General features: G+C 34.7%; 2 protein-coding genes across 2 annotated transcripts; one reads left to right on the forward strand and one right to left on the reverse strand.

The window, feature by feature from the left end:
* Positions 1-1,003: 1,003 nt before the first annotated feature.
* LOC145641479 (putative receptor protein kinase ZmPK1) lies at positions 1,004-15,672 on the reverse strand. Its single transcript, XM_081692292.1, has 3 exons — positions 15,535-15,672; positions 12,734-12,923; positions 1,004-3,763 (listed from the first exon to the last, which is right to left on the reverse strand). The coding sequence occupies exon 3, from the start codon at positions 3,670-3,672 to the stop codon at positions 1,555-1,557; it is 2,118 nt and encodes a 705-aa protein (XP_081548418.1). The 5' UTR covers positions 3,673-3,763; positions 12,734-12,923; positions 15,535-15,672; the 3' UTR covers positions 1,004-1,554.
* LOC145641500 (polygalacturonase At1g48100-like) lies at positions 13,548-18,245 on the forward strand. The gene is made up of 7 exons (XM_081692324.1): positions 13,548-14,227; positions 15,565-15,696; positions 15,884-16,114; positions 16,198-16,242; positions 16,352-16,559; positions 17,112-17,302; positions 17,557-18,245. Exons 1-7 carry the CDS (start codon positions 13,796-13,798, stop codon positions 17,947-17,949), a joined length of 1,632 nt encoding a protein of 543 aa, XP_081548450.1. The 5' UTR covers positions 13,548-13,795; the 3' UTR covers positions 17,950-18,245.
* Positions 18,246-25,874: the final 7,629 nt, after the last annotated feature.

The raw sequence follows: 25,874 nt of genomic DNA on the forward strand, positions 1-25,874 counted from the left end.
TTGTAGTAAGTTAAAGGATGATTAGCTTTGTTTGTTTTGTAGGTGGATTTGTGTGAACATCATCAATGAAAATTTAAATTTGTGCCAATTCTTTCTCTGTCATTTTGGTTTTCTTTGACTAGATTATTTTACAATTCTTTCTGTCAAATTTGTGAACATCATCAATGAGTGTGAGAGGTTTGATCAGAATGGGGTTTTATTTATGTATTTTATGTCATTTAAATTTAAGTAGTAATTAACTAAGGTGGGTGGTTAACTTAACCATAAGTTAATTACAGTTAACAAAACAGCTTATGGAGGGCATATATAAAACAATACACAAAACTTGTGGGCACCGTGTAAAAGTTTGAATTTGGAAGGGCACAACATAGAAAACGCAATAATTTGAGGGTACCATGTAGAAAAACCCAACAAAATTTGTTAAGCAAAAACTTCTATTTTTCATAATTTTGCTACGAAATGAGAAATAAATTTTAGTCATTTAACCATATACTCAACACATTTTACCCCGACAATAATGGATCTAACGCTCTCAAAGCATTTACATTCTCAATTGGTCAATTCCAATGGACAAGTTGGCAAGAAGAACCTACCATCAAGTGTAGAATACCAATTTCTTGTAAGAAAGGCAAGCAGAACTTTACTTGTATTTTACTTACTTGTTATATGGTATTGAATTGATAATGAGAGGAGCCCATGCTGGACCCTAGAAATTTGGAGCACCTAAATAGAGAGGGCTCCATGCTAGTTCATTTTGGTTACTAGTTTTGGCTCATTGAGTCATTGTTATCTAACATACTAGTCGACATCCTAATACTACGTAGTACGTATGTTGTTATTGTTGTTATTGCCTTATTGTTGTGCGCATATGATCAGTCATAGTCCATATTGGTGAAAATGAGAGCATAGTCACGCATCATGAGTTAGGGAAGTTAACACTCCCATCATCAGTTGAGCTTGTTACTAATCTTACTATAGTACGCGATTGAACTCAATCTTCTACTTGATCTTCACCTGCGTGTCTAGAACAACTTTTATGGATGCCTCGCTCTAAGCAAGGAATTAAAACAAAAAACTATAAACATGATTAGAGTGAAAACTTTATCTACTTCATCTGTCCCTTAAAGATTACTCCAATATTCTTTTTGGATATAGGAAAAAAATTGGCCCATTTTCATTTTAGTTAGAGTGAACCCACTACATTTATACTTCATATACCACCCACATACTCAAACAAATCTTTAAGGGAGTTCGTGTATTATAATAGTAAGGCCATCAAATCAGGAGCCCAAGGGCTTAATCTGGAACCCTAGGCCTTTAATTGATAAAACATAATCTGAGTTCTAAAATGAAATTCTTATTCATATACATAGACGTAGTAGAAGTAACAGTAATATTTTACATGTAACATAGCCAAAACCAAAAAAAAAAATAACAAAAAATGATGCACTAAAATTCTTAATATATATGGATTAAACTAAGAAAATGCCAAAGAAAATTAACTATAATCAGTCTTTCTTTTTAATAATATGGGTATGTACATAATAATTAGGTTTAGGGTATGTCATGATCACCTTGGAGAATCTCAACTACCTGACTCATAGTTGGCCTTGCATCTTTGTCATCCTTCACACACTGCAAAGCTACTAAAGTCAGGGTTTGCATCTGAACAGCATTGTAGTTGCCTTCCATCATTGGGTCTGCGATTTCTTCAACCCACGCCTCCAACGTTGGCACCTCGATCTTTTTCTCCCTTACCCATGTCACAACATCAACAATGCCAGGGTTTTCACCTGTTACTATCTCTAACAAAACAACCCCAAAACTATAAACATCAACCTTTGAAGTTATAGATAGGTTGGTAACCCATTCTGGAGCCATGTACCCTCTTGTTCCTCTAATCCTTGAGAAACTAGAATGACTTGCTCTAGTTCGATTAATCAACTTTGACAAACCAAAATCAGCAACCTTTGGATGAAAATTTTCGTCTAACAAGATGTTTTGGGGCTTGATGTCGCAATGTAAGATCCATTCCAAGCATTCCTCATGCAGATAAGCTAAGCCTCTTGCAGTTCCCAGAGCAATCTCATACCGCCTTTCCCAACTCAAAGAAGTCTTGGATAGCTTCTCTGCTAGTGATTTGTTTTCCATGTACTCTAACACCAACAACCTTTGCCTTCCTTGAGCACAATATCCCCAAATATCAATTAGGTTCATGTGGTAGAGTCTCCCTATGGTGCTTACCTCTGCTAAAAACTCTGCATCGCCTTGATCACTACCATCTACAAGCTTCTTGATTGCGGCAACTCTTCCATCTTCCAACTTACCTTTGTAAACAACTCCATACGATCCTCTCCCAATCTCTTCTCGGAAATTTTTAGTTGCCTTTTTTAACTCATCATGGGAAAACCTCTTGAAGCCAAATATGGCATCATAATCTTGTGTTACCTTGCTTGAGTCATGTTGACCCTTAAATAGAAAGTACCACACCATTAGAACACAAATTATTTCTGCAATTCCAATTCCAACAGCAAACCAAAGCAAGAATTTCAATAGCCCTCCATCCTTTGTCCGATAATCTCTTTGCAGCTGGATCGTTGAGTCACCTGCATCACAATAGAGCTTTGACTGATCTTCAGTTGTGCTATTTGGAGATAAAATAGAAGCACTGATATTCTTGGGAACTTTGAGATACAGAGTGCCATGAAAATAAGGTGCTTGATATCCATTGAGCAGAAGCACCTTAGGGTAACAGTCAAACGTGTTGTGTTCAAACTTGAACAAGAAAGCCTTGCAGTCTGGTGACTGTAAACAAAGGTTTCGGCAGCCATCCAACGTGTACTTAGATAGGCGCTTAAGATCATAGCCATAAAATTCTACATTAGAGAAACCAATGAAATCAACCTGGCTTATATTATTAGGAATTTCAAATTCTGGCTCACACCCATGCATCCAATTTGAATGATCTTTAAGCTTGAAACCTGGTAAACAAGTACATTTCCTTCCAAAGTAAGGTGAATACTTGCATAAGTTGTTAGGTCCACATAAACCATTCACATTACATTGCTTAATGAAAGCTTCCCATGTAACAAACCACTGACCATTGTCTTCTAAACTGTACATCCTCAAATTACCATCAAAATCAAGAGTTAGCCTTCTCTGAGGTCCCATTCCATAATCGGTGGCATTGAACTGCAGAGCATCAGATGATTGAAAATGACCATTAGAATCAAAATTAGCAACTCGACTATCATTGAACGTGGTCCTACCTGCCTCCCAGCTAACTTGGCCAATATCAGGCCAATAAACACTAGATATCCCCATTCTGTCATCGAAGAGTAGCCTTAAAACATTGTCATTATCAAAGAAAAGTTTGTAGAAACCACAAGAATAGTTTGTTTGGCTTCTATAGGAGATCAAGGTGAGCTCCCGAGTGAGATATTGGTTTGCAAGTAAAGTGTTGGTTGGAAATTTGAAGCTTTGCCAAAGGATGGCTTGTGATGAGTTTTTAAGAACAAGGTTACCCGAGTCAAGAAGCTGTAGAATTGAGCTTCCAAATGTGTTGGATGACCATACAGTGATTCGGCCAGCATCCATGAGTTTGAGATTGCCATCTTTCAAGAGCTTAAGCCTGGAAAATTTGCCATTCACTGGTTGATCTCGATTTGCCATCCAAACAACAGCTTTGTCAACAGAATTTTTGAACCAGATAGCAAAGCAAAATGCATTGTTACCAACAGGATAAAACCCTGCAGAGAAAACACTGTTTGGGGAAGTTAACATATCATTTGGATTCTCTACAGAAAGAGATGAACCCTTACTTAAAGAGTTTCCATTTGTACTAAGTATGGGGATAGGGGCAATGAGAAGGATTACAAAGATGATAATTAATGTTTTCATCATTGCTATGTTTGGTTGTTGTCTCATAGAAGGATATATGAAGGACATGGTAATGCATTATAGGCCAAATATATATAAGAGAAATTATAGTGTCATGAAAAAATAGATTAGACTAGAAACTAGGAAGTCAATCCCTTTGTCGGATAAAATTACCCAGCTTCTTCTGTATAGAATACTTTTCTCAACCTCCGTAATTAAGAATATGACATGAGTTTACAAAAGACTCCTTAAAATAGATGGGTCAATACTACTTCTTCCTCTTGCTAACCCAAAAAAAGTCTCATATTCTATGTTACTTGGACTCTGGTATTCATGTCCGACACAAGTACGTGTCTAAGTGTTTGACTCGGCTATTTTGTGAAAAACTTCTATGATTTTGAACTAAAATGAAGTGTCCAAGTGTCATACCTATGTCTGAGTGTCGAGGGTCCGACACGGGTAATTGAGGTAAAATGAAGAGTCTGAGTAACATAGCTCATATTAATCACAAACTTTTACTATTTAAGAATATGACTACTAATTCCGGACAACACCATTAACAAAATATAACTAAGGACCACCACACTTTTTACGATTCTAACAATAACAAATTCAAAGGCAATACAAACCCTAATTGTACAATATCTCAACTGATTACTCAGTATAAAACATATCAAATTTTCAGCTTATCACCCCTGATTTGTAATACCAGTTAACCTTATCATTTTTACCACAAACTTATAATTGATTTTAGACCATCTAAGAATCTTCAGACTTGAACCATTCAATAATTTCATCTTGCATTTATGTCTGATTAGCAAAGTTTTTTAATGTTCACAAGTTGAAGCACATATTCTTACTAAAACCCTGACATACGTAATCGCGAAAACATCCTAACAAAGATTTTTACAAGAGTATGACTTTGTGTGCTACAAAACGAGCATGAACCCCGAAATTTCTTTGGTACAACCTTGAATTTTCTTTGTGGAGTAGTCATTCTCATACACTAAAGTACTAAACACGTCAACGCATGTCATTTTTCTGCTGTAGGTAACTTCATATACTCCGTAGATCTTACTTTATACTTTCGTGGCAGAATTTGTTCTTAAGATCTTTGTCAACTGAGGTAAAACAAGTGAACCTGCGCACACAGCACACACACACGCACACAATTGTTTGGGCCATCAACTAAGATATATCACTATAGTGTGATCCTTATAGTCATAGGTGTAGAAAATAGGAGTAATAATAAGCTTTACTAGCCCATATGATAATCAATCAAAGGTAAGCTCAAAATTAAGTAATAGCTCAAATACCCTAAATATGCTATCTTTACTAAATGGTCATTCTATCTTTCAAAATAAATGAAAGATCAGATCGTTTGTATGACTGGCGTACAACAAAATTTTGTATATGATAGTATAGTATATTCAAACAATATAAGACGTCATTTTTTTTTCCAAATAGCTGAAGTGTTAAGCCTATATGTGGAGTAGCAGACCAAACTTAACATATTAGACTACTCACATGTATTGCTTTTTCACTTGACACATTTACTGAAATCAATGAAAAACAGAGTGACTTCATTTTAAAACACAAGTGATTGGGACCATATACAACATATGAAATATATACACATCAGAATTCAGAAATACAGTTTACACCTAAAAAAAAGGTAAAAAGCCAATGATTTTCCTGGCTCAAATTCACATAAATATTATGGCAGTAGAAGCAAAGAGATCATGCAAGTCAAAAGTGTAACAGAGATTATGTTCTCAAAGCATAAATTTAGTGAAATGTGAATGTGAATGACATAATTCTGAACCTCAAACTTGGATCCGTGAATTCTAAGGAAAAAAACAGCCTATAAGTTGTAGGTCATTCAACACTGTCAATGTCCCTCTATTTTATGTTTCTAAAGAATAAATAATTAATAACAAACAAATACCTCTTTGTCTCTCTATATAACTACGTACGTGCACCAATAGAATTCATACAAATAGGAGGAAAATAATAAAATTAATAATGAAAGAGAATTATTAGAGAGAAAACAAAATTATATTATTTGATTTTGGTACTGAATATTCACATGTCTAACACTCAAAAACAAATAATAGTAAGCTAGAATAAATCCCCCTTGGAAGCTTTTTACTTGTGCTTTCTCTTTTTTAACACAATCTAAACTCCAATTTCAAAGATGATCCGTGAACTAACTTTGTCCCTCTTTGTTTTTATTTCTTTTCTTGTTTCTTTGTTACTGTTTGAGCTGAGATGTATTAAAAGTAAGAATGTTAAATAATGTCAAAAACAATGATGAATGTTGTTCTCTTTAAAACAACTTCAGTTTCATTATAATCACAAACACTATGAATCTATGATGCTATAATGGTGGGTCATAAAAATAAATTGAGGGTTATACCTATCAATGAGAAAAATAATAATTGCAATAAATAGGCTGATTTGTAGAACTCCATTAAAAAAACAAACATACAGCATAACTTAGAAGTGTAGAGGTTAACTAGCTAGCTCAAATTAGGTGTAACAGATAACGCCAATGAAACAATTGTTATCTACCTCACTATTTTTTTTTTTTTTTTTTCTTTTGACGAGTACAACATTAAATTAAATCTAATGACTCATGTGTAGATTATGGGATTAACATCACCTTAAGTATATGTTAGCAAAATTTTACATTTTCTCTAATGACAAAGTATAGCTTTGTCTCTTATCAAGAATTGGGACAAAGTAGAAAAATAAACAACTTACAAAAGCGGAACGTACAAAACGTATTCATTAATTTGTAGGATCATAATTTGAGTACTCTTTTAAAGATCAAAATCAGTTCCATTTGGAAGGATTCCACAACATGTATTTATTTATACAAAATGCCAATTTTAATAAAAAATGAGCCCTCTTTGACTCTTTGTTTTCTCTTTAATTCTACCCAATGAAAACCTACAAATACCAGCCGCCGCATGAAATTTGATTTTCTCACCTCTACATACTTGCAACAAATTTATTTACACATAATTTTAAAAAAGTTTAAAGAAAATATTTCTTTGTACAAGTAGACCAAGTTCAAAATATAATACCAATTACCAAGTATGTTGATTAAAGGTTAGAGAGTACATTTTATTCAAACAAATGTGAAAATGTACATGAAAAGAGAAGAAAAATAAAAATAACAATGCTATTAAGATGAGAGAAGATTAATAATAATAATAAAAAAATAAAATAAAATAAAAAAATAAAAATAAACCAAAGATGTTTCAATTTATGGGAATGGTGCACTTATTTAAAAACGGTGGAATAAAACAAGTGATGCACGCCATTTATTCGAAAACAAAGAGAGTGGAGTCATTGTCAAAATAAAAAGTGTTGCAAGTATTCAAATAGTAGAACAAAAAAAAAAGTACTGCAAGAATTTTAAAACAGAGAAGGTATATTTACTGTTCCATTAATTAAGTATTGAAACTAGGGTTTAATTTGGGGAAGGTAACTGAAAATCACAAGATGATCAAGACATCTCTAGGAATAACAACTTTATGTCAATGTCTGCGTTTGAAGAAGGTAACAAGTGTGATGAATGCCACATGCATGTGAACTATCAAACAAAGGATTGCAATTGACCTCAAATCCAAAGAAAGGAAGCATGACATTCAACATATAGAATTGAGTTGGATTACTTTGGAACATTTGGTGTCCCTTTTCACATTAATTGGATGTAACTAGATTAACAATTCATAACTAACAACAAAGGAAGATACAACGGTGATAAATATACCTAAGGTGGGGTCCACTAGCTAGATTGAGGCCAGGCAACAATAATAATGATATGGAGAACATAATTAGTTAATTACCAACATTATGACGAAGTACAAAATTGAATAATTATGGTTTGGATGCTACCAAGTACCAGTAATAATTTTGGTTGTTATATTACAAAGAACTACATATAAATCATCTCTACATCTGAAATTATTTCATTATTAAAATTAGGGTCTGTTTTCATTTACTTAACTGAGCTGAATTAAATTGTTTATGAGAGAAGGAAATTAGGAATTGAAGTGACTGAACTGAAATTAAGCTGAAGAGAACATGCCCTTAGTGGGTTTGGGATGAATATAAGAGGTCATCTCTCATTATGTTTCAATTTTTTTTCCCGAGAAGAAGAAATTTTAAAATATTACTTATGTTGTCTTGAAAAGATTACATGCCATCAAGTAAATAAGGGGATAATAAGGTCTCAAAATTTCACTTGCCACTCCTAAATTTTCATTAACATTTTTTTTTTTCTGTCTTCATTAGCCACCCGTGTACAACCCGAGCCTACAAACCACCATGGGGGGATAGTGTGCCTACACCAAAATTCACTAACTTTAGCGAATTTCGTTGTTTCGTGTCATATGGTGCTTTTCCAAAATAAAGGCTAATCGAACCTAACCCGCAACTCAACACACGTAATAAAATATCATGTCATGCCTACACCGTGAACGTGTCATGTTTTTTTACGTGTTGTATTATCTCGTGTCTCGAGCCTGTCCAACCCAATGACATATCTAGCTAAAACCTCTACATAAAATTCTCAATTAAGTGATGCCAAATAGCTTTGGATTGGTGGTAGTGAGGTGATCATTAGTCATGAGAAAGGTAGAGGTCTCAAGTTCTAAGTTTATTAGATTACAAGCCTGGTCTTTGTGTCTTACTATTAAATGCCCAAATGCGTTTTAAACTCTTTTTTTTTAATCTCTCATACGAATACTTCTGATTCCACCATTGAGCAAAACATACGAAGGCTGAGAGGTTTTAGGTTCTAAGTTTATAGGCTTCACACTATAATTGAATGCACAAATGCATTATAAACTCACTTGTCTTTTACATTAGTCCTTCCTACGAAAAGATTTGGCTCCGCCAAAGAGCAAAACATACCAAAAAAAACATATGGCTCCACCATTGATCAAAACTAACAAAGGCTAAATACAGAAGGCACTCGGTAACATTTTAGACCTAGCATTGGATGATAGCCAAGAGTTGTGGATTATGCATCAATCCAAATTTTCTTAAGACTCATCATCTTCATCTTCAACTTGAACCACCCACAACACACCCCTAATAAGAAAGAGGATATAGTAGGAAATACAAACCTCATAAAATCCATATGATTTCTTTGGACCCAATGAAGGATGAAATAATGTCATTGTGTGTCTAGTGCATGCCTTTCAAGGCATATCATAATAAGGACATGATATCTTAAAAGCTTTTCCTTCAACAACCAATTCCCTAACCACAAGGAAACACATTTCACTTCCATCAACAGTTTTCCAATTAATAATAATACAAGCTCAGGAACAGAGTAAATAAAAGGCAACGCATTCCTCCAATCATCTCTCTTTAACACCCTCCCATTAAAGATCACGAGAGGGTCCCTAAAGTTCACGAGCATGTGATCCCACAAAAAGACGGCTCTCTAAGTCACATCTTCATATATTCCATTATTTCTTTTCTGGATTTTTACACTACATTATTCTTTTATGATGGTCATACATTCAATTTTTTTTTTTCAATGATTCTATCCGTGATACTCTACTTGGTAAAACTAGGATATGTTTTGTATTATAGGGTTCCTTGCTACCTAAATTGGGTAAATAACTAAATATAATAATACACACGCTACACAACAATGTGTGGGTGTTAACTAGCCTAACAATGTGTGGTCGTGTGGATGTTAACGAGTCTGATTGGTAAAATATATATACACTGTAGTATGTAATTGGTACCTAATTATTTGCAAATCATTATGCTTTATGGCTCCCTATAAACCAAAAAGAAAAATCATAATATATAGTTATGGACAATGACTCAATGAGAGATTATTGCCTTGTTGGGGGATGACCTGATTGCTACCTCCATGTTAAAATCTCTTGAGCTGCCAACCTCATAGTATTATACCATCATTTCTGCTTTATAGTATCAGTTTACAATTATAATATTGCAAAAAAAAAAAAAAAAAAAAAAAAAAAAAAAAAAACAATTATTATATTGCAATGTTTTCTTAGATTTACGCTTACATTAGCACCTTAATAAGTTAATAACTAACTTAGTAGAGAATTCAGATAATCAAATCTCAGAGGATCGGACTCAGATTTTATACCTCCTTAGCGCCCTACACTTAACTTTGACATCAAAATGTAATTCTCTTGCCTAATTTTATCAACAAGGACATAGGCAATCGCAAAAGACAATGATATAGACAAAACTCATTACCCATAATTCACAAAATAAGTGAGTTGGTGTCTTTTGCATTAACATGAGAGACTAAAAGTATAAAAATTTAACTTTCAATGCCAGGTAAAGAGGGAAAATATTCTTTCCACAATTTCTCACTGTAAAAAATAAACAAGTTGCAAACCTAAAGTTATGGCCCTATTTCAAGCATGTACTACCAACAGTTTTAGTAAAAGAACACTCAGTCCTGACTTGTGGATACAGGATGTTGCTTTTATGACCATAATGAGAGCAACAACAAACTATAGAGTGAATCATGAAAACTCTGAAAACTATTAACATGATCGAAATTAGACTAAATTACCAATCAAGAAGATATGAATAATATAAAGTATACAATACACGTAACAAATTACCAATCAAGAAGATATGAATAATCTAAAGTATACAATACACTTAAGAAAGGCTGCATCAACTAAAGCCTCAGTGTGGTTATCTAAATAGATAATGTATGAATGTGCAGTCGATAGTAGAGATGTGTACAACACAAATGCTCAAACTTTGTACGCACTTGCACATAATTCATTCTAATTGCTAGATATTCGAGTCTCAATAATTCGCAAGTGACAATATGATAAGTTGATAACTATCACAACCAAGACCTTGATGTCTAGAGATGAAAGTATGGGGAAGAAAACAAGCTTGCCAAGGCAAATTATCTGTCAGCTAGAAGTAGCAATCACTACTATATCAGGAGGCACGTAAGATTATAAGATTCTAAATCCTTTGTTTACTAGTCAATTTCTGGAGTAAAAAAATTGATAAATCAGGTCTATTATGTAATTGTGCAAGTTGTCGCATTTTTTCTTGCTTGATACCAAAACTCAACATGCTTGCAGTTAGAACTAATGAATTTTTTAAAATATGTTTTAATAATTATTATAAAATATGCACCTAAAGTCTGCACCTGACATAATATGCTGTGCCCCGATCTAAAATATAGAGATCTTCTACTAATGCCCTTGTTTAAAATAAAATTATAAAAAATTTGTAATTCTTACTCATGTCATCTCTATGGTAACAATAATTGATGGTAATGAATTATTATTCATAATTTCACACTGGCATTCACACTCATGCAGTTCCTTTACAGATACTAATTGACTGTGTAATCCCACAACGTACGCACATAAAGACGGAAGAGGTAATCTTTGAAACTACGGAGTAATATTGCCTACATGTGATTGGAAGCTCTAGGGACGTACAAACAATGCACAAAAAGGTGTCAATACACAGTTGATCTACTGACTACTGGTGGAGAGGTGGTTGAGTTCATCATATGTCCCCTAACCCTGGCATACGTTTGATAAGTCTCAGCTTTTATGTTAAACTTTCAAATAACTCCCAAGTCCCAATATCCGGGATCCTCGACCTTCTAATATGTATGGACATTCGACACTTCATTTTCATTTTGGATCAAAAAAACATGAACATAGTTCATACTAATAGCTGAGTACAACAATTGGACCCCACACACCAAAACCGAGTTTGTGTAATATTATAGCTCTACTCAACTACTTCGTATCAATAAAGGTGGCCAAAGTGGTTTGATTTTTATACTGGGGGGCCTTAATGACTCACTTTGGTGGTTTATTTAGGGGATGCCTTAATTTTTGTTGGGGTTGCTATATTGTACTAAAGCTTTTCTGAAATTTTCCGGAATTACTGATTTGAGTTTTTCTAATTTTGAATTTGTAGCTTGAAAACCTGGCTTCTGTGATTCAGTCATTAAGAAACATTAAGAATGGTCTTCAACAGCTGCTATTCAGCAACTTACTCCAAAATGATGATTAATTGATTATAACATATTAATAGCACATAGTCCATATGACATCACTGACATTCTGAAAAGTGAAATATTTGTTTTATGCATTGCGTTCTCCACTCTCCACAGTACTACAAAAATAGAGCATTCTCTGTCATAACAAACCAGGTAAAGCTCAAAACAATGGGCTATTTTGGCTGCTGTGTAACAGTATTTTTAAATTATGGAACTATTCTGATCCAAGCGCTGTAATTACTATGTGTAGAACAGGTTTTGCCAAGATCAGACAGTAGCTGATGTTAATCAAAGTCATAAATTGTACAACTAATAGCATATTTTCAGCTAAATCCCTTTGACACGCACTGAAACATCTGAGTAGCTAAAGGAAGGGAAATCAGCCTGTAGTTCTAATTAGTGTTGAACACAAACTATCCATCTCGCTAAACTATAATCAACACTTAAATGTTTTATCTTTATTTAAGCTTAAAATCGCACTTAAAATAGTCTGCATTATCGTTTAGATATAATTAAATGAAATACTTGATATAACTATCTAATCAACATGCTAGCAAATTACACTACTAATTGAACCTACCACCTGTGAAAGCTGCTAATTCAGTACTAATTATCTCTTCCAATAATATGAGCTAAAACCCTTAATGTATCGTTAATAAAGTTCTCCGTCTAACATTTTAAACGTTCTTGAGGAGGTTCCATAGGAATTAATCTTGAGAAAATTGTTACTAAATCATGCAAATTATAAGAAAATACCAAAGCTTAAAGAGTATTAAAAACTTGACTTACAGATACTCTGGCCCCGTATTTGCTGTTGGTTGAGAAGACAAAGTACATAAACTCTTGCCCGTGAATGTTGCATGTGATCAATAGAGAGCTGTTACAATCAGAGCCCTTGAAAACTTATAGCCATATGATGATATCCAGTCACGTGCACTCATTGGCATTTAAAACCACTAGAAAAGTGGGAAAATATATCCTAAATCATGGAAATAAAAAATAACAGGGGAGATTAAGAATTTGGGGCAGCATCTAACTTTACATTAAAAAATATTGTGATAAATCAATCAAGATACTGCGGCGTATTATGCGTGCATAATCATTTTCATTATGAAATAGAGAAGATGAAAACACATGAAGAAATGTTGAAGCAAGACGAGCATACTTAACAAGATAATCAAAATAGTAAAAATGCTAACACATATCAAACAATACTCTTTGCCCCATAATAATTTTATATTAATGTAATGTCGCATCTCAATGATAATTGTATTGTACATAAAATTGGAAACAAGGCCAATATGTTAACCTGTAATCAATATCAAATTTAATAAACATTTCATGATCATTATGCTAACATAGAAGATTTCACGAGAATAATGCTAATGCAAAGTGCTTTGCCTAGCTGAGATTTGTATAAAATCAAGGAGTATTATATTAGAATTTAGAAATCAGTATCAAGTATCAACAACTGGATGATTCACATGCAAACAAGAAAGCGACACATGTCAAGCATTTGAGGGCCATTACAAAATTATCCCAAAAAAATTTTAAAATAAATAATTAAATTTATGAAGAATGATGATGAAAAAGCTAGTAGCTTTGAAGAATTGAGGAGAGGAATAAAACAAATATGTCTTGCCTTATGGAAAGATTGGCTCGTGTATGCATAGTCTTCTGTTGTTATAAAATTCCCCAGTTATAAAAACCACAACCACCTCTGCTTCTAGTTATCAGAAGAAACACCTGCTCTGTGTCTCTCTCTCTCTCTTCTCCCCATCCCTCCTCCCATACAGCCTCTTCTTTCTCTGTCTCTCTCCTCCCCATTATTTGTGCTATAAAATCACAAAAATGAGTAGTTTAGACTTCAAAAATCTCACATTAATGCTACTCACTGTTATACTCCTTTGGTCTACAAATTTTGATATATGCAATGCTAGAAGAGACAGACATTGGAGACATAGTAGACCTCTTTCAGCCTCGTTACTAAAGAAAAAAAGTAAAAGTCATGGATATCACAGCCCCAATCACCACCACAGCAGTAAACCAAAATCAAAACCGCATTCTCCACCAAAGCCGAGTCCGGGAAAAGATACACCGTCACCATTGCCTCCGCCAGTTCACAAAGCTCCATACCATAAAGGGTCGCCTCCTAAAACTAAGGCCCCACCAAATCCTACACCAATAGTGGAAGTTCCGTCACCTGAACCAGAGACAGGTTCCAGCATTTTCAGTGTGCTAAATTATGGAGCAAAGGGTGATGGTACTACTGATGACACTAAGGTAAAATTTTAAACTCCACAATAACTCACTTTGTTTAGATTTTAGCCACTCAGCATAACAACTCTGTCCAAATGGGAGTACTTGAAAGATAAATTTAAAATAAACAGCTAGAACAGGGAAACACGAGAAACTTCAATGACAAAGTGAGCTATTTTTAGGGAAAAACTCTAAAGACAATGACAATTTGGAGCAGAGCACATACGACTAGGTGTCTAGGTTAGTTACACTTAAAAAAAAAATAGTGAATAATGCAGATAAACAAAATCGTATTGGTTTTTGTATACAGGGACTCCTGAAGAGCTGAACTAGATTCAGTTTCAACACTTCAGTGGGCAGAACACAATGTCTGTTCTGTTTTCCTAAAAGCTGTCCATAACAGGGAATTTTAACAATTTTCATTAAAAAAAATCAATTATAATTATTTTTTCATGTAAAATGTATTTTCGGTGCAAATTTATCCCTGTTTGTATCACTATTGCCTTCACATTGCCTTAATGCACAATATAGAATGCCTAATCTAGGTAAAACAGAGTATCATTTATATGTTATATTAGAAATAATGATGATTGATATCACTTTGTAAATATAATCAATACAGAATATAAGTTCAATGGTTAAAATAAAAAGTAAAAAATGACAAATAAATATATCTCCAAAAAAAAATGCATAGATAACTTTACCTCCATAATTACAATAATTTTGTTGCTAAGCCTAAGACCCTTCATAGGAGCCTATTACCCCTGCTTCTCCAAAAATGCATCACTTTTGACTTTTTACTATATATATATTCCAACTTTGATCATGTTTAGTTACATAAAATCATAAATGTCATAGTTTTATATGTTGTTAGGATATTCACAATGCATATTTTCAAAAAAAAATATCAAAATTTTATAATTTTTACTACTCCGTGTATTATGTAATATTTACACCTATACATGGGTTAAATAAAGTCAAAATTGATGCATCTATTGAGATTAGGAAGTATTAACTATAGCAAACAAAAACTTAAGTGCAGTTTAGTGAGGTAGTTGATTAAGTTTACTGCAAAACAGTCAGTCATGTTCCTCGAAAATCGTGAAAACTATAGGTCACTCAGCTTTTTGGGGGTGGAGAGGAGAGGAAGGCCAAGGAAAAAAGGACAAGGTTAATAAAGTAAGGGAAAAAATTTCTAGTTACGGCAGTTAGGCTATAGATTCCAGCAATAATTATATGCGCAAATGCACAAACTGCCACACGAGAAGCAACCATAAAGTTTTATGTTTAAAGAAATATTTTACGGATACACTGAATGTATTAATGCTTACTTGTGTATGTTCTGTTATTGTGCATTGCAGGCATTCGAAGCTGCGTGGGCAGCGGCTTGTAAAGTTCAATCATCAACGATGTTGATTCCATCAGGATATCAGTTCCTTGTGGGACCCATTTCATTCTCTGGTCCTTACTGCCAACGAAACATTATATTTCAGGTAATCACTAACAACTTAACAATGTTCTCTTTTTTATTTTAATTCGTTGGCGAGGTATTGCACTATTGCAGGTTATGACGAATGTATAAGCAACACTATAGAACAGACACTTAAGTGTAAAGTTTGAAGTAATAATCCGTAGGAGTTAACGAGTTGTACTAACCTGGCTTCTTAAAAAATGCTCCAGCTTGACGGGACTATCATTGCTCCAACAAGTCCTAATGCTTGGAAAGCTAATCTGATGTGGTGGATGGACTTCACCAAGCTGGTAGGACTTACCATACAGGGGAAGGGCGTAATCGATGGAAGTGGCTCTGTTTGGTGGACTGACGCTCCATATGATGATCCAGAAAAAGATCATGAATTGCAAATTATAAACCCATTAAATGACACGGTCTTAAAAAGGCCCCCAATGCCGGTAATTATATAGACTCTTTCACTCTCTGCCCAACCATGTTTATAGTCCATTAAAACTGACTATATATGCCAACCTTGTTGTAGGAGAGAAATGAGCTCAGTGGAAAAATGCCTAGTAACAAGCCAACGGTAATTGACCAAATTTTAAACTTCGTATTTCTAAGTACTTTATATATAATGATAATTCTGCAATTCACGATCACCAGATTCTCCTAACTCCATCTCTCATGTTGCACAGGCACTAAGATTTTATGGCAGCATTAATGTGACAGTCACAGGGATCAGAATTCAGAACAGTCCTCAATGTCATCTGAAGTTCGACAATTGCGATGGAGTCTTGGTTTATTCTTTTAGTGTCTCGTCACCAGGTGACAGTCCTAATACTGATGGAATCCACCTCCAAAATTCCAAAGATGTGCTCATTCACTCTAGCAGCCTTGCCTGTGGTAAATTTACTATTCTGGATCAATAGTAGCTCCATCACAACTATTTACTATTACTAGCCAAAATTTGATCAAGAAAACTAAACCTATTAATTATAGAGAACTTAGCATGAAGAAAATCAGCAAATGGGATACATGGGGTTAAGTCTGAGAGTTACCTCCAAATTACCAACCTGGCAATGGAGTTCAACCATTAGTCCATTGTCACCTAGCAAGTGCCATCTTCCATATAAAATATGTTCTAGCCTTCTGGGGCTACAACCACCTACAGCCATGTATCAAAAAACAATTGTCACTACTCACCACCACTACATCCATAGGGATAGGATGCCAATGAATACAGGACCACAACAACAAACCCACCAAAAAAAAAAAGATGTCATCTGCTAAAACATTATAATTGGTCCTTCTGCCCAACCGAAGTCCATGAACACATTGCCATAAAAGTTTTAGATAGCTCAAACAAGAAAATTAATTCTAGTTACTCTAAAACTAAATATGAAACAGGTTCACGTGGTAAATTGGCTGTATCTAACGGCGAACAACTGAATGCAGGTGATGATTGTATATCCATACAAACAGGATGTTCGAATGTATACATCCACAGTGTAAATTGTGGACCTGGACATGGTATTAGTATTGGAAGTCTTGGAAAATTTAACACTAAAGCCTGTGTCTCAAATGTCACTGTCCGAGACGTAAACATACAAGGCACAATGACTGGAGTTCGCATAAAGACATGGCAGGTAAAATTACATTTACACAATTGTTGAGTAATTTTGTACTAATTACTAAAGGACTTGTACTCTTAAATTTCGGAGACAACCAGCTTTGAAAAAGTTAAATCCAATTTAATCAACAAAAATCAACTTTCAATAATAATCAAGTGAAGAGAACAGGGCTTCTCAAACAAGGCTCAAGACTCAAAAATGGAAAAGAAAGACTATCAACATATGCAAAGAAAATTAATCTATATGCCTCTGGCTGCTGTATTTTGCAGGGTGGTTCGGGATCTGTGCAAGGCGTATCATTTTCAAACATTCAAGTTAGTGAAGTTCAGCTTCCAATTGTAATCGACCAATATTATTGTGACAAAAGCACATGCAAGAATCAAACAACAGCGGTTGCTGTATCAGGTGTCACATATCAAAATATAAAAGGCACATACACAGTAAAGCCTGTACATTTGGCATGCAGTGATGAGCTACCATGCACAGATATATCATTAAATACCATACAATTAAAGCCACTAAAAACACGTTATCACTTGTACGATCCATACTGCTGGCAATCGTTTGGTGAGCTTATGGCTCCGATTGTCCCTCCACTTGGTTGTTTACAAATAGGAAAGCCATTGAAGAATAGGGTTCAGACTGATTATGATATATGTTAAGGACATCATAGCTGCTCTTAAAGTTTTCCAATTTTCCTTTTGTGGTCGGTCAGATGATTGTTTGTTCTGACCCTTTTCACACTATTGGCTAGATAGCTGAAGAGTATATAACTATATAGATTAAATTTAGTAGGTTAGAACCCTACTTAGTAGGGCTATATCAGTTACATTCCAGTGTGATTATAACTTACCAGGAATTGTCATTTTATTTGGGCATTATCCCAGTGTAAGATATTACATAAAGCTTGATATAGATGTTTTATAAATAATACAAAAGACTAGTAAATATCTGCCTACACTTTTTGTGAGCTTCACTGTGTTCAGTGAGATGAAAGCAACAATGATACAGAATAGAAGTATCAACAGTTATGTATCTTCAAAATACGACAAATTTTCAAAATTCAGCACGAGGAAAGCACTTCCACGGAAATGCAAGTACAACAAGCAACATTCTATGACTTTCATGATCCTTAAGAGTACAAAAGCATATAAGATAACTTTTCGATTTCCAGCAATACTAGTTGTATTCTTTTTCAGTCCCTAACATATCTGCAGTTCGACAAGATAAACCAAAATTCAGAGTTTTTGATGTACTCCAAAGCACAAAAGACAACAAAATTATAATCTATATATTCTGTCATAAGATGGATCAGCAAACAATAGACAATATATCTTCTTTCATTTAGATCATCCACAGAGATGTAACCATATCTGAAGTGTTATCTCCAGTCAAAACTCCTGAATGCACTAGTTTGTTTGGGTTCTATCCAAAACTCCCTGAAGGCTATGCAGTCTTAACTGAAAATGAAGAGTCCTGACACTTCCAAAATGTTTTCACCAAGATGGTCCAAAGTTAAGTTTATTCAAGTGTGGGCTCCACGGCTCCACCTATAAAAATCCTGACAGTTAAAAGTCTTGAAAGACTCTGAACAGCTTGTTCCTCATCCAGTCATCCATGATAGCTACTCAGCTGCTCACTAAGTTAATAGACAACAAAAAATATAAGAGCTCCAGGAATTGAAGAGTTTCTCACAAACTAATCCACTTCCTTTCTAACAGAACTTTACAATACTTCACCGCCACTTCTCAGTGGCAATGAAAAGTGTGCTTTATACTCACTTAGGCTCATTAGGATAAGGAGTCATGTAGTTTAGATCATTTTAAATTGCATTCAGGGCATATTTGCATGCTTTTTATTTGCTTTGGTTTTCCTTGTATTTGATTCTTGGAGAAAATTTTCCTCCTCGTGTAGATTCAAGCTATAAGAAGTCATGCATTGGAGAAATTTGGAGGGTTAAAAAAGTCAAATTGGAAGAGGAAAAAGAAATGGAGCTCATGGGACTTACCTCACCATCATCATCTCATCATCAAAGTAGGAGGAAATAAGAGAAGAGAACCATCAGCTCATACCTTCCCATATGCAATCTAAATAAACAAATGAAAATCCCTTAGCCTAAGGGAAGCCAAGAAGAGATGACTAAGAGCAAAATGACCCTTCCGAGAGCCATTTTGGAAAAATAGAGCCAACAATAAAGATAACAACCATTTTCAGAGGAGTTGGTTGGCTTAGAAGAAATCACTAAGCTCAAAACAGTTGTTTCTCATGAAAAAGATTGTTTCATCCTGCTTCTTCTTCAACAGCTACTTTATGTTTTTGGGGATTCTCCCCCTCCCCTATAAATACCGTTGTGTACCCTAGGGTTTAAGGAGAGCCTCTTTAGACATTTTTTACTGGTGTATTTTAGGCTAACACAAGTCACCTCAAGTAGTTTAGTTTTAGTTTCTATTTTCATTTTTCTTAAAATACGTATGTTTCTTTTCTTAATCTTCAAGCACTTCAACCTTTTGTATTTCTAATCTTTTGGAGCCTTGATGTTTTCTTCATCAAATCTTTCCAAGAAGATTATAAATATACAATTATAACTTTTGATTTTTCCAGTGTTCACATTTATTATCAAAATTATACAATTAAATCTTTTGCTTTTCCATTGTTCACATTTATTTAGTTCATCTAAATTTTAGAAATCTTTACCTTTTTTGGCATTGGTTTTGGGGTATAAGGTATGGTATGTTGGGCAAGAAACGAGCCACAGAACAAGGAATGGTGGAGCTAGGAACGGGGTTGGTGTGGTTCTCGATGAGAGGTTGGCAAAAGAGGTGATCGAGGTCTATCGGAAGAACGATAGGTTGATAAGGCTGAAGTTGCTATGTGGCAAGGAGATTGTGAATGTTATCAGTGCTTATGCTCCCCAAGTGGGTTTAGATGCAGAAGAGAAACGACAATTTTGGGAGGACCTAGACGAGGTGGTGCAGGGTGTCCACCACTCAGAGAAGTTATATATTGGAGGGGATCTAAATGGGCACGTTGGGGCGAGCCGAGATGGCTATGAGAGTGTCCATGGAGGCTTTGGGTATGGGCAGAGGGACGCCGGTGGTGAAGCTATTATGGATTTTGCCCAATCATATGATTTAATTTTGGCTAATACTTGGTTTAAGAAGAGGGATTCACACTTGATAACTTTTCGGAATGGAGCAAATGCAACTCAAATAGACTTCCTGCTCACAAGGAGCATAGATAGACAAAGTTGCATAAACTGTAAGGTTATCCCAGGGGAGAGTGTGGTCACCCAACACCGGCTATTGGTAATGACTATTCGTCTGAAAGAGAAGGCGAAGAAAAAAGTTAGACAAGAAGAACCAAGGATAAGATGGTGGACCCTAAGGGATGCAAAAGCTAAGGTTTTTACAGAAAAGGTAATTGAAGAAGCGGATTGGGATGGAGAGGTGGCTCCGGACATGACTTGGTTACGAATGAAGAACTGTTTCCTAAGAGTGGCCAAAGAGGTCTTAGGGGAAGTAAGGGGAAGAACTTCGGTACAGAGAGATACTTCGTGGTGGAATGAAGAGGTGAAAGCAGTAATTAAGCAAAAAAGGGAATGCTATCAAGCCTTAGGAAAATGTAGGAGTGATGAAACCTTTGCAGCGTATAAGGAGGCTAAGAGCAAGGCAAAGGCAGCTGTTCGCCAAGCAAAAGAAAAGGCATATCAGGAGGTTTATGAAAAGCTTGATTCCAAGGAGGGAGAAAGGATCATTTATAAGATGGCAAAGAAAAGACAAGAGGCAAGGAAGGATATTGGCATGGTGAAGTGTGTCAAAGATAAGAACCAAATGGTCCTAGTGCAAGAGGAGGGCATCAAGGACAGGTGGAAGGGGTAATTCGATGAATTATTTAATGGAAGTAATGGAGTTGTGATAGGAGATACCTCTATGAGTGATGAAGAAATCAACATGGAGTATGTGCGAAGGATTAGGAGAGTAGAGGTGGAGATTGCACTGAGGAAGATGAAACCTAAGAAGGCGGTTGGCCCTGATGGGGTACCGATAGAGGTGTGGAGGTGTTTGGGTAAGATTGGTATTGATTGGTTAACAAACCTTTTCAACAAGATATGGACGGCTACAAGGATCCCACAAGATTGGAGGAAGAGCACCTTGGTCCCGGTTTATAAAAACAAAGGAGACGCTCAAGATTGTTCTAACTATCGAGGAATTAAGCTTATGAGCCATACTATGAAGTTGTGGGAAAGGGTGATTGAACAAAGGTTGAGGGCATGCACAAGCATTTCAGATAACCAATTTGGTTTTATGCCTGGGAGATCTACTATGGAGGCAATCCATTTGATAAGACAAATGATGGAGTTTTATAGGGTAAAGAAGAAAGATCTTCATATGGTCTTTATTGATTTAGAGAAGGCATATGACAAGGTGCCAAGAGAGATACTTTGGTGGGCAATGTTGAAGAAAGGTATCCCACGAAGGTATGTAGACCTAGTTAAGGATATGTATCGGGATGTGTCAACAAATGTGAGGACATGCGGAGGGTTGACAAAAGATTTCCCTATTACAATCGGATTGCATCAAGGGTCTGCATTAAGCCCTTTTCTTTTTGCAACGGTTCTAGATGAATTAACTAGACCAATTCAAGATGAGGTTCCATGGTGTATGCTGTTCGCAGATGATATCGTTTTGGTGGATGAGACTAAGGATGGGGTTAATGTCAAGTTGGAGCAATGGAGGCAAAGGTTGGAATCTAGAGGGTTTAAGCTAAGTCGGAGTAAGACTGAATATTTGGTATGTCGTTTTGGCACTCAGAGGGGGACACGCAATGAAGTGGTGAGTTTGGATGGAAAGGATTTGACCATGAGTGAATGTTTTAAGTACCTAGGGTCGATCATCCAGAAGAATGGTGACATTGATCAAGACGTGACCCACAGGATTAAGTCAGGGTGGCTTAAATGGAGAGCGGCCACGGGAGTGTTATGCGACCGCAGCATTCCCTTAAAGTTGAAGGGAAAATTCTACAGGACTGCCATACGACCAGTGTTGCTCTATGGTACAGAATGTTGGGCTTCTAAGAAAGAGCATATTAAAAAGATGGAGGTTACGGAAATGCGCATGTTAAGGTGGATGTGTGGAAACACTTTAAGAGATAGAATCAGAAATGAGGTTATTCGCAAGAAAGTAGGTGTGGCGGGCATTGTAGATAAACTAAGGGAAAATCGTCTGCGTTGGTTTGGACATGTAAGACGGAGACCCGAGGGTGCACCGGTGCGAAGAGTGGAAGAGTGGGACCATGGAGGGATTAAACGAGGAAGAGGGAGACCAAAGATGACTTGGTTGGAAGGAGTGAGGAAGGATATGAAGTGCATGGATTTACGTGAGGATGAAGTTTTGGATCGTAAGGGATGGAGGAGAAAGATTTATGTTGATGACTACACGGAATAATCAAATTTGGTTCATGTTAGCCGACCCCACTTTTGGGATTAAGGCTTTGATTGATTGATTGATTGATTGATTTACCTTTTTTGGCATTATATTCATCTTTTAGTTTGAAGTTCTTTTCCCAACATAGTATTCCATATGTCAATTTATGCAATCTCATGCCAAGTTAAATAGTTTTCTTACATTATGTATGAGTAGTTCTCTTGGTCTAGGATTTGGATGAACCCCTCATAAGGTTATGATGGTCATGCTTAGTTGATTTCTTGTTTAGCATTATCCTTGCTTTGTGACTAGGTATGTTGAGATTGTGCCTTTATACTTCTTTTGTTGTATGTTTAAGGTTTCCTAATTGATCTATGTCAAGTCTACATTGCTATGAGAAGATCTAAACACGTCAAACAGTAATCTAAAAGAAAAATCTAAAATCAGCATGATTAAGAAGTGCTCAAATTTGTAAACTACCCCAGTACATGAAAATCATGCCTAGTCAAGGTAAAATCATTTATATAATCATACACCAAAACAAACTGAAAAAGTGGGACCTAAAATGAGAAAATCATTACAATGACTATACTCATGCAAAGACTTCCATAAATTCTCTCGGTACAAGCATTCATGAATAACCCCATACATTATACGCAACTACATCTATATATTATACTAAAAGACAAGCGCCTCAATGTGAGGATGACAAATGTCACTCTCTCATTGGCTTATCTCATGTATATAATATATCTATATAATTACTGTTTACATATTCAAGCATATTTATTTTTGTTAAACTTCAAACAATAAAAGCAAGTTTCTATACATGCATAAGATTTTCATGATTTCCTAACATAAATATTGATTTAATTTTTTTTATAATAAATATATACTTTCCAATACTACAAATAATCCATAAAGTCTTTCCAATCTTTATTTATAGTCAAGTTAAAGAATAATAACTAATTTGAAGCAATATGATTAAAGTGGCATAATTAAGGAAACAACTATTTCGTATTTTGAAAGGCTAATATTTTTTTTTATGAAAATTAAATAAAATCGATAGAATTTAGTTTGACGTCAATTATGAAATCAATACAAACATTTAAAAAAAAAATCAGATGTACAATAAATATTGTGCACCTATTATAAAAGCTACCCTGTAATGAATGAAAGTTATTTATGCTTTATTGATAAAAGTTACCCAAAATAGTCTAGAAGTTATCCTAAATTCAATTCAAGTAATCGGATGAATACAAAAGTTTTTGATAAAGATACAAAATAGTGTAAAAATTACTTTTATCGTTTGTTGTACTCCTTGACAAATACTGAATGCTTAGCCGAAATATTGTCTTAGAAAAAAAATACATAATCTTGAACATAAATTAAATTTTAATCGGCCTTTCATTTTCTATACAATGTCTATTACAATGACCTTTTGTTTTTCTTGCATAAAAAAAAAAAAAAAAAAAAAAAAAAAAAAAAAAAAAAAACTGAACCATTAACCTATCTAAACAAGAAGAATAAAAGTTAAATTGAATTAGACATTTGACGGAAAAGGGACAGATATAAAATGTATTGTAACTATTACTCATGTTTAAAATTGTAATATTCGTAATAACAATGCTATTACTTATGATTTTTTTTTTTTAAAAAAAAATAACATTTTAATTTAAAAATCGTGCATTGCTCATGTACTATACTAGATATACAACAATCATGTGCAATAATTTATGTTGTTTTATACATAATAATACTTTTAACTATAATAGTATGCGTATATAATATAATATTTTTTATAATATAAAAAAGTATATGTATATAATATAATATTTTATAACACGTGTCCTCCATACCAAGTGTAGTCTCAATCACCACTACACCAATTGGTTGTTGGTGTAGTGGTGACTGAGACTACACTAGGTAGGGAGGACCTGTGTTCGCTCCCCTGCAACAACAATCGGAAGAGGAATGGAACCTAATAACCTAGAATTGATCCTCAAATCTGGATTAGCCCAAAGGGTGAACCGGATAGAATACCCAAAACTCAATGCTTATATGACGGGAATTAACTTATCCTTTATCTATCTTATACAAAACTCCAAAGTCTAATTTTTTTTTCAAATTATAATAATAACAATTGTAAATTTTTGTTAATATGAAAGATATAAACCTATCAAAATGTATATATAGTTAAATTTTTTAATAACTTATATCGAATGCGTAGTGTTATTAAAATTATTTGCATGTAATCATTAAATGTGTTGGATGTTGTGTAGCTGTGCAATGTCCAAAACTTTAGTTGAGCGACTTTGATTATTTTTCAATTAATAAAATAACATTATAAAAAATTAAAAGAAATTCAAATAACATAAAATACTATTCAAATAACGTTCCTTTAATTTTTTTTTTTATTGACCATTAGTAACCAAGTCCTTTAATAGTAAATGAATTACCTTTGTTTTTATTTTATTTTCCCTACGGGTTTAATAATTTGATTTATAAACCGTGCATCGCACGGGCACTATGCTAGTTGATGAATATTTTACTACTCTTTTGAATTTATCCTGACTTCTGTTTTGGGTAAAAAGTTTGGAGAGCATGACATCAGGTATTCTAGTTTCCTAGTTAAGGGCACAAATAAAGCAACAGACAGACAGGTCCCGCCAAAATGGGATCTTTAGAGGGATCTTTAGAGCGAAAGGAGTGGATATATCACCCGTCTTGAACACAGAAAAAATCCATACAATGGCTCTGTGCATTACTTCATTATTATTATATCAGTTATCAACAAAACAGCTGAAATTAACTTATCAATTAGCTCATACGTTATCATGTCAGCTAAATGCCTAAGTTAATAATGCAGTTTAATTCATACAAGGGTTACCATAAAGCTTTCAAAATGTGGCACTACCATTCCGAGACTTTAGAACAACATTAACACCAAATCTATCCTCCCCAATATTGTAAATGAAACCATGTGCACATGAAGTTGTACCTGTTCCTCCTTTATCACTGAACAATATCGTTTGAGAAAGGACAGTGGCAGTGAATGATAGCCCTCAACTCCAAACACAGTCAAATGTGTTCCACCTAATCCTGCAAGCATAACATAGATGCAAAGATTAACAAATGACAGTCCGCTGTAACCAAGTGTAGGC

Source organism: Chenopodium album, chromosome 1 (genome assembly GCF_948465745.1).
Source record: "Chenopodium album chromosome 1, dcCheAlbu1.1, whole genome shotgun sequence".
NCBI lineage: Eukaryota > Viridiplantae > Streptophyta > Magnoliopsida > Caryophyllales > Amaranthaceae > Chenopodium > Chenopodium album.

Bases quoted from the DNA above. Each gene is read 5' to 3' on its own strand.
- LOC145641479 (XM_081692292.1), bottom strand. From the start codon at position 3,672: ATGGCAAATCGAGATCAACCAGTGAATGGCAAATTTTCCAGGCTTAAG.
- LOC145641500 (XM_081692324.1), top strand. From the start codon at position 13,796: ATGAGTAGTTTAGACTTCAAAAATCTCACATTAATGCTACTCACTGTT. The intron at 15,697-15,883 runs GTAATCACTAAC...AAAATGCTCCAG, and splicing joins AACGAAACATTATATTTCAG to CTTGACGGGACTATCATTGC. The intron at 17,303-17,556 runs GTAAAATTACAT...TGTATTTTGCAG, and splicing joins TTCGCATAAAGACATGGCAG to GGTGGTTCGGGATCTGTGCA.